At 50.4% G+C, this 13,030-nt stretch overlaps 1 protein-coding gene across 1 annotated transcript; it reads right to left on the reverse strand.

Moving 5' to 3' along the window:
* Nucleotides 1–1,079: 1,079 nt before the first annotated feature.
* Nucleotides 1,080–10,104, reverse strand: LOC126297474 (skin secretory protein xP2-like). Its single transcript, XM_049988349.1, has 2 exons — nt 10,008–10,104; nt 1,080–1,951 (listed from the first exon to the last, which is right to left on the reverse strand). Exons 1-2 carry the CDS (start codon nt 10,102–10,104, stop codon nt 1,080–1,082), a joined length of 969 nt encoding a protein of 322 aa, XP_049844306.1.
* Nucleotides 10,105–13,030: the final 2,926 nt, after the last annotated feature.

Below are 13,030 nucleotides of genomic sequence, written 5' to 3' on the forward strand. Positions count from 1 at the left end.
GAGGAGGAGGAGGAGGAGGAGGAGGAGGAGGGGGCAGCGACAGGCGGCGAGACATTCATGGCATCCTGGACAGGGAAAGGGGGACGAGGCGGAGCCTTTTTAGGTGCAGAGGAGACAGGGGTGGTACTGGGGCGTTTGCCGACGGCGGAGGATGTGGGGGGGACAGGAACAACTAGAAGGTGGCGTGGAGGGACAGGTCCCGGTGCTGGAGTTGGCGCCGGAGATGGTGAGGGCGATGGCGATGAGGAAGACAGCGAAGGGGAAAGTTGAGCGTGGGCTGTGGCCCTCTGGGCCACTACCCAAGCGGTTGTCGCGAAAACGGAAGGAGCAGGGGGGAGGGGGGAGTTGAGGGAAGGGATCAGAGGAGGAGAGGCAGGGAGGAGCCAGGGATGGAGCAACAAAAAGTGAGGGACATTGGAGAGTGAGGAGTGTGGGGGGGATGGACTGAGAGGGGGGAGATTGGGCACACCACATGATAGTGGTGGCAGAAGCGGAGGGAGATGTGTATACTATGGCAGTGATGGTGGCTGTAGTGGTGGTGGTGGTGGTGGGGGTTGACACGATGATAAGATGAATAACACAGGACAGGACAAAGATGCAAACGAATGACGGGCAAGGGGACGAGAAACACAGAGTAAAAGGGATGGAGAACGATGAAAGACTGGGGCCGAAGCAACACTCTGCTACTGCTGGTGGAGGGGGGTGGGCGACATGGCGCGCTGGCCGGTGGAGACGCTGCTGCTGCTGCTGCTACTGCTGCTAGCTGCTGGCTGGGACCACAGGTGGTTGCTAGCTGGGACCGCTGCTGGACGCTGGCTGCTGACAGGAACCGCTGCTGGCTGCTGGATGCTGACAGGAACCGCTGCTGGCTGCTGGTTGCTGGCAGGAACCGCTGCTGGTTGCTGGCTGAGATTGCTGCTGCATGCTGTCTGCTGGCTGGGACCGCTGCTGGACGCAGGCTGCTGGACGCTGGGTGCTGGCAGGATCTGCTGCTGGTTGCTGGCTGCTGGCAGGAACCGCTGCTGGCTGCTGGCTGGGACCGCTGCTGGACACTGGAGCTGGCTGCTGGACGCTGGCTGCTACCAGGAACCGCTGCCGGCTGCTGGCAGGAACCGCTGCTGGCTGCTGGACGCTGGCTGCTGGCAGGAACCGCTACTGGTTGCTGGTTGCTGGCTGGGACTGCTGATGGACGCTGGCTGCTGGCTGGGACCACTGCTGGCTGGGACTGCTGCTGGACGCTGGCCGCCGGCTGCTGGCTGCTGGCAGGAACCGCTGCTGGCTGTGACCGCTTCTGGACACTGGATGCTGGCTGGGACCACTGCTGGCTGCTGGCAGGAACCGCTGCTGGCTGCAGGCTGCTGGACGCTGGCTGCTTGCAGGAACCGATGCTGGACGCTCGCTGCTGGCTGGTGGCTGCTGGCAGCAACCGCTGCTGGCTGCTGGATGCTGGCTGGGACTGCTGCTGGACGCTGGATGCTGGCTGGGACCGCTGCTTGACGCTGGCTGCTGGCTGCTCTTTGCTGGCTCGGACCGCTGCTGGACGCTGGCTGCTGACAGGAACCGCTGCTGGTTGCTGGCTGGGACCGCTGTTGGAAGCTGTCTGCTTTACGTTGGCTGTGGGCAGGAACCGCTGCTGGCTGCTGGCTGGGACCGCTGTTGGATGCTGGCTGCTGGCAGGAACCGCTGCTGGTTGGTGGCTGGGACCGCTGCTGGACGCCGTCTGCTTTACGTTGGCTGTGGGCAGGAACCGCTGCTGGCTGCTGGCTGCTGCCTGGGACCACTTCTGGACGCTGGCTTCTGCCTGCTATCTGCTTTCTGGGACTGCTGCTGGACGCTGGCTGCTGGCAGGAACCGCTGCTGGTTGCTGGCTGCTGGCTGGGACTGCTGCTGGACGCTGGCTGCTGGCTCTGACCGCTGTTGGACGCTGGCTGCTGGCAGGAACCGCTGCTGGCTGGTCTGCCGCAGGGTGACTTTTCACTTGAATTATAACCGGAAAGGCACAATCGATGGGTGGTATCCTTCGGGATTACCACCAGACATGACAGTACATTTTTTTTCTTTATTGTGGTTTTAAAACCCGTATAACAGGTAGGCTGGCAGCAGCACAATACGCCGCTCTTCAGCCAAAGATAGTACAATGATAAAAACAGAGAACAAACATGAGTTGGATCAAAACGGCGGGGAAAAAACAGACACATGAACATAAAAAAACATGAAGCCGTTCACACTTGATGAAAATCCACACTACAAACTGTTGACACGAAGCACAAACACTGAAGATGTCGATGGCACTGGTGAACGATGGAGTGTGACGGTGAACACTGAACATGAAACACGACGGCACATACGAGACACTGATGGCGATGATCTCCAGGGCGTGAATGTCCACTTAGCGTGTGCGAGTCCGGGGACCTGCCAAGAGGGGAATAGGAGTGAGGTGGGGGAGAGGGGAGAACAAAGATGCCAATGACTGAGGACATGGGAGTAGGAGGAGAGGGACTGGGGAGGGGAAGCCCAGGGGAGGAGTCGGGAGAAATGGAGGAGGGTGGGAGGAGGGAGAGAAGGGGGGAGGGTGCCTAAAGGAGCAAACACAGGAGGAAGGTGGGAGGATCATAGTTGGTAGGAGGGGTAGATGGAGGGTAGGAGGGCATCATCACGGAGGGGGAGCTGGCGGAAGCCACCTTGGGAGAGGGTAAGGAGGGTGGAGAGATGGAGACTGGGTGGGACGTGGGAATACCAGTGCGGCAGCGGGTGGGGGTGGGAGAGGATGGGCGAGACAAATAGGTGAGGAAGATTGAGCTTGCAGGAGGTCTACTGGATCCAAATTTTTTCAAGGAAAAGGAGGAGTTGGGGGAACGGAATGAGATCATACAGGATCCGCGTGGGGGAGGGGAGATGGATGTGATAGGCGAGACAAAGAGCACGGCATTCAAGGATATGAAGGGTTTTATAAAAGGTAGGAGCGCGTAGATCCAGGCCGGATGGGAGTAACAAAGGATTGGGTGGATGAGGGATTTATAGGTGCGAAGTATGGTGGAGGGGTCCAGATCCAATGTACGGCTGGAAAGGAGCTTGAGGAGATGGAGTCAGGAGTAAGCCTTGGCTTGGATTGTCCAGAGATGGGGGTCCAGGAAAGTCGACAGGCGAGGGTGACGCCAAGGTACTTAAGGGTGGGGGTGAGGGCGATAGGATGGCCAAAGATGGTGAGATAGAAATCAAGGAGGCGGAAGGAACGGGTGGTTTTGCCTACAATGATCGCCTGGGTTTTGGAGGGATTGGCCTTGAGCAACCACTAGTTGCACCAAGTGGTGGACCGGTCAAGATGGGATTGGAGAAGGTGTTGGGAGCGCTGCAGGGTGGGGGCAAGGGCAAGGAAGGCAGTGTCATCAGCAAACTGGACAAGGTGGACAGTGGGTGACGGCGGCGGCATGTCCGCTGTATATAAAAGGTACAGAAGGGGGGAGAGGACAGGGCCTTGGGGCACACTGGCGGAGGGGAAAAAAGGTGTAGGAATCCGTGTTATGGATGGTGACGTAGGAAGGACGGTGGGAGAGAAAGGAGCTGATCAGATGGACGTAATTAACGGGAAGGCCGAAGGTTTGGAGCTTGAAGAGGAGACCGGAATGCCATACGCCGTCATAAGCACGTTCGAGGTCCAGGGAGAGGAAGATTGCAGAGCGACGAGAATTAGGCTGTGCAGAAAGGAGATGAGTGAGGTGAAGGAGAAGGTTGTCGGCAGAGAAGGATGGCTGAAAGCCACACTGGGTAACGGGAAGGAGGTGGTGCTGATGGAGATGCTGGTGGATGTGGCGGGTGAGGATAAATTCCAGGACCTTGCTGAAGACTGAGGTAAGGCTGATGGGACAGTAGGAAGAGACGGCGGGCGGCGGTTTACCAGGTTTAAGGAACATCAAGATATGGGAAGTTTTCCACAGGTCCAGGTAGTAACCGGTGAACAGGACTACATTGTAGAGCCTGGCCAGGGTGGAGAGGAAAGAGACAGGAGCTTCACGAATGTGACGGTAGGTAACTCGATCATGACAAGGAGCGGTGTTGTGTTTCGTGCGGAGTGTAGCAATGAGATCCTGTGTATTGATAGGGGCATTGAGTTCTGTGTGTGCATTGTTGTCCAAGTAGTGGAAACCAGGTGCGAGGTGAGGGACAGAGGTGTCAGTTTGATCGCGGACTTCCGGGAAGAGGGAGTAATCGAACTGGGAATCATCGGGGATGGGAAAGACATTGGAGAGATAGGAGGCAAAATGATTGGCCTTACTAAGTGTGTCAGGGAAGGGATCATTATTATGGAGAAGAGCATAGTAGGGGGAGGGTTTAGTTCTGGTAAGGCGACGGAAGGCTGGCCAGAACTTGGACGAGTTTATAGGTAGGGTAGCATTTAAACGGGTGCATATCTGTCGCTAGTCCCGGCGTTTCTTAGCAACGAGCAAATTACGAATGTGTCGCTGGAGTTGCCGGTGGCATCGTAGTGTGTCCGGGTCACGCATGTGGAGGAAGGCATGGTAGAGACGATGGGATTGACGGAGGAGGAGGATGGCCTGTTTGGGTAGGGTAGGACGGTGGGGGTGGATGGCGACAGTAGGAATGTGGACATCGACGGCCTCAGACATGGTCTGCTGGAGAAAGGAGGCGGCATGGCTTACATCGTCAGGGTGGCGGTAGGTGAAAGAGTGGCTATCGACCTGGGTGAAGAGGGTATCCCGAAAGGCATTCCAGTTGGCACAGGAATAGTCATGGACGTACTTGGGGGAGGCTCATTACGAGGGTCGGGGCAGGGGCGACGACCGTCTGAAACGGTGAGGAGGACAGGGAGATGGTCGCTACCAATAGGCTCCAAGACATCCACCGTTATGCGGCCAAGGACGTTAGGGGTGGAAAGGATAACATCGGGAGTGGAGTTGGATTTGGGACGGGTGTGCTGGGGGATGGGGATAAGGTCGCCTTGAAGGGAGGAGAGGAACCGTTGCCACCGCCGTAACTGGGCGGCGGAACGACTATGGATGTTGAGGTCAGCGACGATCACGTAGGAGGAGAAGGTATGGTCAATGTGGGAGAGGAAGTCGAGGGGAATAGGGAAGTTAGGGCGGACATAGATGGTGGCGCAGGTGACGGTAAGGCTGGGGAAGAAGAGACTGAGGATCAGGTGTTCAGTGGGGTGGGGAAGGAGAGGATGGAGCCGAACTGGGATCTGGCGGTGGTGACCAATGGCAATTCCGCCACACGCAATCGGGAGAGGATTATCGGAGCGGTGAAAGAGGTAGGGCGACGTGTGATCGGTGTGGTGGGGTTGGAGGAAAGTTTCATTGAGCAGGAAGGCATCCACATGGTGGGTGGCAAGGGTGTGCAGGAAGAGGGTCTTGTTGGCGGGAAGGGAGCGGATGTTGTTGGTACGGTGCTGTCGCGCCATGACAGGGATTTAGACAAGGGTGTCAAGATGGGAGAAGGTGAAATAGGCCTGGTTGTTTGAGTAGTTGGCATACAGTTTTAAGTGGAAAATGGAACAGGTGGCGAGGGAGACCTGTTGGAGGGTGTGAGGGAGCTGGAAAGGGTGGACGTTTTGTAGGACAATGGTGAGGAACATGATGATGTCTTCAGCGGTGGGGGTGGGGGCATGAAGGGAATTGCCAGGAGGGGTGTCGGCGTCCAGAGGATAGACAGGGACAGTGAGTTCTGGAGTGCTCGGAGGGGGTCGGGCTTTACACTTCTGGGAGTAGGTGGGATGGGGGGAGATTGCAGGTATTACAGCAGGGAGGGGATTGAAGGTTAGGGCACTGCTGGAGGAAGTGCACTTGCCTACAATGCGGGCAGGTGGGGGCCTCTAGGTACTCGGCTGTCGGGTGTGCGTTATAGTGCAGACAGCTCTGGCAGCGCAGGGATTGAGGAGGGGAACGGGAGGGGTCGACCTTATAGCACTGGTTGAAGAGGAGGGCACCCTCCTTCAGGTTACGGTCAATGGAGGGGGCGTCCTTGGAGAAAACCCGCATAAGGCGGAAGGGGGGGGGGCGAGTTGAAAATGCGGCGGACCGCCCGCACCTTCAGTGTGGGTGTGGGATGCGCCCCGAGCTCTGCCAACACCTCCTCCTCCGTGATCGTCAGACTGAGCTGAGTGATCACGGCGGTAAGGGTCGGCGGGCGACGTGGGAGTTGGGGTTGGCGAGTAGGACATGGAGAAGGAGCAGGGGTGAGGGAGGAGTTGGGGCCAATGCAGGTGATGGGTAGGTGGGAAAGGATGTCAGTATGGAGGGTGGGGCTGGGGGAGGAGATGAGAACAGAATCACGTCTAGGAGTGAGGAGGGAGATGGGGGCACCAGGGAAGTGTTGGCGGAGGAGGAGGGAGAGATTTTGGCCTCAAGAAGGGAAGGATCAGGACGGGAGAGGAGGTATTTGTATAAAGAGGGCGAGGAGGAGGAGGAGGAGGCGGAGGAGGAGGAGGAGGAGGAGGATGCGGAGGCGAAGGGAGCAGGGCCAGGCAGGGAGACATCCGTGGCATCCTGGGGGAGGGAAGGAGGACAGCGCAGGGCCTTTTTGGGAGCGGAGGAGGTGGTGGTGCCACTAGGGCGTTTAATGGCGGCAGAAGGGTGGGTGGTGATATGAGAGACGAGAGGTGGTGGGATGGGGCAGGTCCCGGCGTAGACACAGCAGTCGCCGCTGTAGATGGTGACGGTGAAGGCGACGACGACGACGGCGACGGCGGTGACCGCGATGGGGATACTTGGGCACGAGCAGTGGCCCGACGGGCCACCACCCTAGCTGGAGCTGCAGTGACAGGCTGGGGGAGTGGGGGGAAAGGATCAGAGGGAGAGGAGCGGGAGGAAGAAGCTGGAGAGGGGGCGGCAAAGAGCGAGGGCGAAGGGAGAGTGAGTAGAGGAGCGATGGAAAGAGGGGGGTGGTGGCAGCGGAGGGGGAAGTATAAACTATGGCTGTGGTGGTAGTGGTGGTGGGGGCTGACATGACGACAGGGATAAACAAAAATACACAGGACGAAAAGGAAAGGGAAAAAAGCTGGGGACAGACGAAGACGAAGACGGATGAAGACGAAGACTGACGAAGACCAGAGTCCCACGCTACTGGCGCTGGCGCTGACGCTGGCTGGCTGGCTGGCAGGCAGAATACAATGTCTGTAGCAACCCATAAATTGCCTATGAAAGATAAAATGTCTATAGGCAGCTGAAAAAAGACAGATTAATGATCAGCGCCCTCTGTTGAGTCGGCCGCCAGGATGTTATGTAGCCGTGCACCGATCGTAATAACTTAATCACTAGAGGGCTTTACATACATCGTGATATGTCTCCCACAGAAAACGTTTGAACAACATATTAACAGTCAATAAATAAAATTATATAGCCTGGCTATACATGCCATGAATAGGTAGGACATAATCAGTTACAGGATTAGAGCGACTAATGTATGGAAGTAAGGCAAATGCCTAATATTCTCGACATAAATCATCAAGTAAGGCTAGGCATAAATACACGAGAGATTATTTGATAACGTACTACCATAATCAAGTAAAGTATTGTAGGCGTTCGGTCCAAAATTGCTTTGTCCATTGGGCTCATGCTTTTTGCCTATGTACATCTTCAACTCATCCAACAAGTCGAGAGCGCGACCCTTCTCTGCCCTGTGTAGAATACGCGTACAACTCTGGATATTTCCTACAGTGTGGCCAGTCTCTACCAAATGCATACCCAATGCAGTTTTGTTATGTGCCTGCAAATGCTCCATGAATTTAATTTTAACAGAACTGCCAGTTTGCTACGGTCGCAGGTTCCAATCCTGCCTCGGGCATGGATGTATGTGATGTCCTTAGGTTAGTTAGGTTTAAGTAGTTCTAAGTTCTAGGGGACTGATGACCACAGCAGCTGAGTCCCATAGTGCTCAGAACCATTTGAACCATTTTTTGAACGGCCAGTTTGACCAATGTAAAATTTGTCACAACTGCTACAAACCCAGAAGCGTCAAATGTATCAGTATCTTTACTCAAACTATGTTTTACACGGAGTTTCAGAGTGTTGTTAACTTGAAAACCACAATTAATCTTAGATTTATTCAAACACTTTTCTATTTTTCCGAAAAATTTCATTGGAATAGTTTTCTGGTTTTCTTCATTCATTCTTTTTTTTTAGATAATTGTGGTACTCCCTACTATTTACTTTCTGTTTTTTTATTATCATCTAGAGCGATCTCTCAAGCAGTCACGCGCTTATGACGTCACACCAATGCATCAGAATTGGTTTCTATGATAACTATCTATTTTAAAAGTCTGCTGCATGTATTTTACCCAACGTGTTTTTACCAGATTATGTTTTTTGCGTAAATGATGACTACATCTAAGCCCACAGTAGCGATATCTAGGGAGGATGTAGGCAAACAGATCTCTGGTAACTACTGTACTTCAGTAGCCAGTTGCAATAATGACTGTGTGGACGATGCGGCCTATTCTACACCTTATTCTAGATCTATGTGACAATGCTGTGCTGATTATATTTATATGTTAATACGATTCCATTATGGCATTATCACTTTAGGAGTGGTGTAAAAAAGGTACGTTTTACTGTAGTTTATCTGTACATTTCCCTGGTTGCATGATAGTATATTGTGATACGTATTGCTGTATTAAGCTGAAAGTGACACTGGTCACTAGGTGTATATATTTGAATATTGTAGATCTGAGGATGGTCATTACGGACTGAAACTGGACATCATCTAAAGAATTGTTATTGTGATCAAAGACTGGAATAAAAAACATTTGATATTTCTCTTTTTCTGATGTGCTTTTTTCTGCTAATGCCAGTTTGCATCTTCTGCCTTCCCAAATTCGGCCATTATCACTTATTTTGCTGCCCAAATATCTAAACTAATCTACTATTTTTAGTGTCGTTTCCTAACCAGTTCCCTCAAAATCGCTTCATTTAGTTCAAGAACATTCCATTATACTTGCTTTACTTCTGTTGATGACCATACTTATAAACTTTTTTAAGACATTATTCATTCCATTCAATCTGTCTTCCAAATCTTTTGTCGTCTTTCACAGGATGAAAATATCATCGGCAAACCTCAGACATTGAAATTCTTCTGCCTGAACTGCAATTCCCTTTTCAATTTTCTCCTTCTCCACAGCTCGCTCAGTGTACGAACTGAATGACATTGCATTAATTTCCACCCGAAAACAACTGGTTTGTGTCCGGGCCTCCCACGATGACCATACTGGTCCGCTGGTTCGGCTCATTATGAACAGGTGCCAGGATTAGTCTGTCTTAGCGCCTAAAATCGTGAATGAGCTGCAGAAAAGCCTCTGTGCAGGAGGGAGAATTTCCATTAGACAGAAGGCTGTGAAAATCCAGAGTGCTATTATCAAACTACCATAGCTATCTGTAATCTTATTTCTCACCGTTTCAGATTTACAGCTGGAAATATAAGAGTCACCGACTTGTCGTTTACAATCAGAATGACTGTTTAAAAATTAAAGAGAGGTGCACCGGATAGGAAACACTGTACTTCTTAATCTAATCAGGATTTTCCTCTTTCTTCGCATTCTTTAATTTTCGTTTGTGTTCGATTCAAACAAAAAAAAGATTTAAATTGAATAAAAGCTACTCTTAAGATAATTAACCTAAAGAATCATTTTCAACTGAGCGTATTACGAACAGCAAATTCTTTGTTTAGAATTACAATCTAAGTCTGACGTGAGGCACTAGAGGCCTATTCAGGAAGCGCTTGTTTGGAATCACGGTCGAGCCATTGAAACTGAAGTCTTCAACAATGCAATTAAATAATTGTAGATGAAAGCTGGGAACTTACTTAATCAAGACTAAAGAAAGTCATTCTTCCAAAGTTATCCAATCGACAGCAGAAACTTTCGATGCTAACACTTCGAAATCAAATTTAGGTGATTTATTAACGTCGGAATGTAAGCGCCTGCATTTTTACCGCGAAACGTACCCCTTGTACGCTAACGGACTACAATGGACGATCCCGAAATAGTCGCTCACTTGGCCTGACGGCTGTTTTCTTATTCTTTGGAGACTCCACTAAGCAACGACACTTAAATGCAAGGCTCGAACCAGCAACATCTGCTTTGCGAGACATCTACGCTGTCACCGACACCATGGAGACCGGTCCGTCTATGTTATGTAATTGATCAATTATGTGTCCTGTTTTCCATGTGTGAAGGTTGCGAGGTAAGGGGCGAACTGTGGCGCCCTGGAAATATTCTATGTTCAGGCGGCCGCACAGGACGCTCGTCAAAGCCGCGGCCCGGTAGCAAACACGTGGTGGCGAAAGTTAACCGGACGCGCGTGGTAGCCCCATCACATGGTCCAGCCGCGTGTCTGTGACGAGGGCGGTGCTTTGTGTTGATGAAGGAGACACCCTGGGAGTGCCGAAGATGGCGGACTTTGTGAAACCATCATGACAAACATTTCACAGTTGCCGGCCGGTGTGGCCGAGCGGTTCTAGGCGCTTCATTCTGGAACCGCGCGACCGCTACGGTCGCAGGTTCGAATCTTGCCTCGGACATGGATGTGTGTGATGTCCTTAGCCTAGTTAGGTTTAAGTAGTTCTAAGTTCGAGGGGACTGATGACCTTAGAAGTTACGTCCCATAGTGCTCAGAGCCGTTTCACAGTTCGTATAGGAATCAATAGTAGCCAGATGCATCATGATACCTCAAAACGAAACATGTACATTACCATTGTTTGAACGACGATTCTGATGGTGTAATCAGATTTTCAATATCTTTATTAGTTTAAAGTTTAGTATCTGACTACAAATTATAGAAGTAACACGCAGCAACGAATTTCCAAAATATAAACGCTTCATCCGATTTTGTCGATCGCCATGTCTTTTGAATTACAGGCATGTAACTTGAATAGTACATGAGTTATTGGAGGTCAAAGTGGCCGATTACTATCGATCGCGTCAGGCCATAAGTACTCCACAGTTACACGAAGAAACGGTAGCAACATGCTTATATATATATTGATTCATCTATGTCTTTGTTAATATCCGATATATGCTATTGATGAAGGAACTGGTCAATTATTTGCTGTGATTTAGAAAGCACAGAGACATTAGACTCCTGGCCTACCTTTTGCTTCCTTTCTTTTGTTATATGTTTATTTAGTTGTTTATGTGTTTAATAATGTGCGTTAGAGCGTGTTTATGGTCCAGCCGTAGGAATATTCATTTAATTTCAAGTAGTTAAATATAAATCCAGTATTTCGCATGTGCTTAAATGTGTTTCATTATGTTTGTGTGGGTGCGTTGTCATGAAGACATGGCGCGAGCGCTCTAGCAATGACAGCGCTCGTGAATGGGGAGACTGGATGGAAGCGAGTTGGGGTGAGGAGTTCTGGGCAGGGACTCGGACAGCAGGGGAGAGGACACGCAAATTGCTGGACGGCGCGCCGGACGCACGGTCGCGGGAAACACTTGGAGTGGATCAGTTTGCGAGAGAAAGAAATGTTTCAGAGTACCGACCTGTGCTCTTGTGTGATTTCCGTGGCTTCTGCAGTGAAGACGTAGTGTGCGTTTAGAAGTAAATATCTCCTGAGCTATGTTGTTGTTCATAACTAATTACGTACAGTAGGAATCAATTGTATCCCTGTTATTCAAATTATATTTTATTTAACTGCTGGACCATCGACACCAATAAGTGTTTTGAAGAAATATACCGCATTCTCAAAAGTACTTCTCCTATCGTACTCATCATTTAAAGTCGTTAAGATAGTACCTACAGATTTTATTTAATTGCAATATTTCATTTATAAATTTCTATATTAATTCGAAGTTGCCGAGTGATAGGAACCTTGGACCATTCGATTCATGTGTCTGCCGGCCGGTGTGCCCAAGCGGTTCTAGGCGTTTCAGTCTGGAACCGCGAGACCGCTACGGTCGCAGGTTCGAATCCTGCCTCGGGCATGGATGTGAGTGATGTCCTTAGGTTAGTTAGGTTTAAGTAGTTCTAAGTTCTCGGGGACTGATGACCTCAGATGTTAAGCCCCATAGTGCTCAGAGCCATTTGAACCATTTGATTCATGTGTCTATTCATATTGTGTACTCTAGACACAGCAGTATTTGGCTTGTGATGCGGCAACTACGAATCCCAGCCTCTAGACAACGATACTAGCCAAATCTTTTAATATTGCAACACAGAGTCGGAGGGTGCGTAGTTATATATGAAAGCCCGCAATTGGGGGCTCGTCCGGGATTTTGTGTCCTGCAAAGTGGTAATTCCTTTGCTCTCCGTTATTCAGCGTACTATGCGAAGTGTAAAAACCTTTGCAAAACCAGTAGAGATTCCTGTAGAGATTCCGATCTGACAAGGTAGTAAGTAAAACAAATAGAGAGATCATTGACAATCAGTTAAAATTATGTACCACGGTTGACTCAGCTGAAGTACGATCTAATGTGTGACATGAGGATAGTATTGACATGGAAGACGAGTGATTTCCAAGTTTTCAAATGTTCTTCTTCATGAGCCTGTGTGAGAATCATTTAGAAAATTAATGTGTAGTCATAGCAGTTAATCCGACGTAGGAGGCAACATTTGTGATGAAACCTTGCAAGAGGAAATGAGGACAGCCAACATCGTGAAACAGAATGTTTGTGTGTTTTCGAAAGTCAGCATTATGGAAACGAGAACTCGAACATATTTGAGAAAGTAATGATGAAGCACTTTCCTTTAAGTAACACTAGAAATGATATCGTAGTGGCTCTGGACAGGAGGATGGAACATCATGGACTGAAGGATATTAACGACTTCGTTGGAAACGCATGTGCTTCCTCTCAATCGATTTACACCTACCCAAGAACCGTCTCCTGTTACCGAGCGATGGAGAAAGACAGCATCTTAATGCACATAACGCTCCAAATGTACGTCACGCCTGTGACCATCGGACAGCGCCTTGTTACGTACTGCTCACACATTCTCTTAGCGTAGGTCATTATGGTTGATAGTATATTCACATCCATTACTTGTTTCGAATTCCGCCACAGCTTCATCAGCAATGACGT

This window comes from Schistocerca gregaria, chromosome X (assembly GCF_023897955.1).
Source record: "Schistocerca gregaria isolate iqSchGreg1 chromosome X, iqSchGreg1.2, whole genome shotgun sequence".
Classification (NCBI taxonomy): domain Eukaryota; kingdom Metazoa; phylum Arthropoda; class Insecta; order Orthoptera; family Acrididae; genus Schistocerca; species Schistocerca gregaria.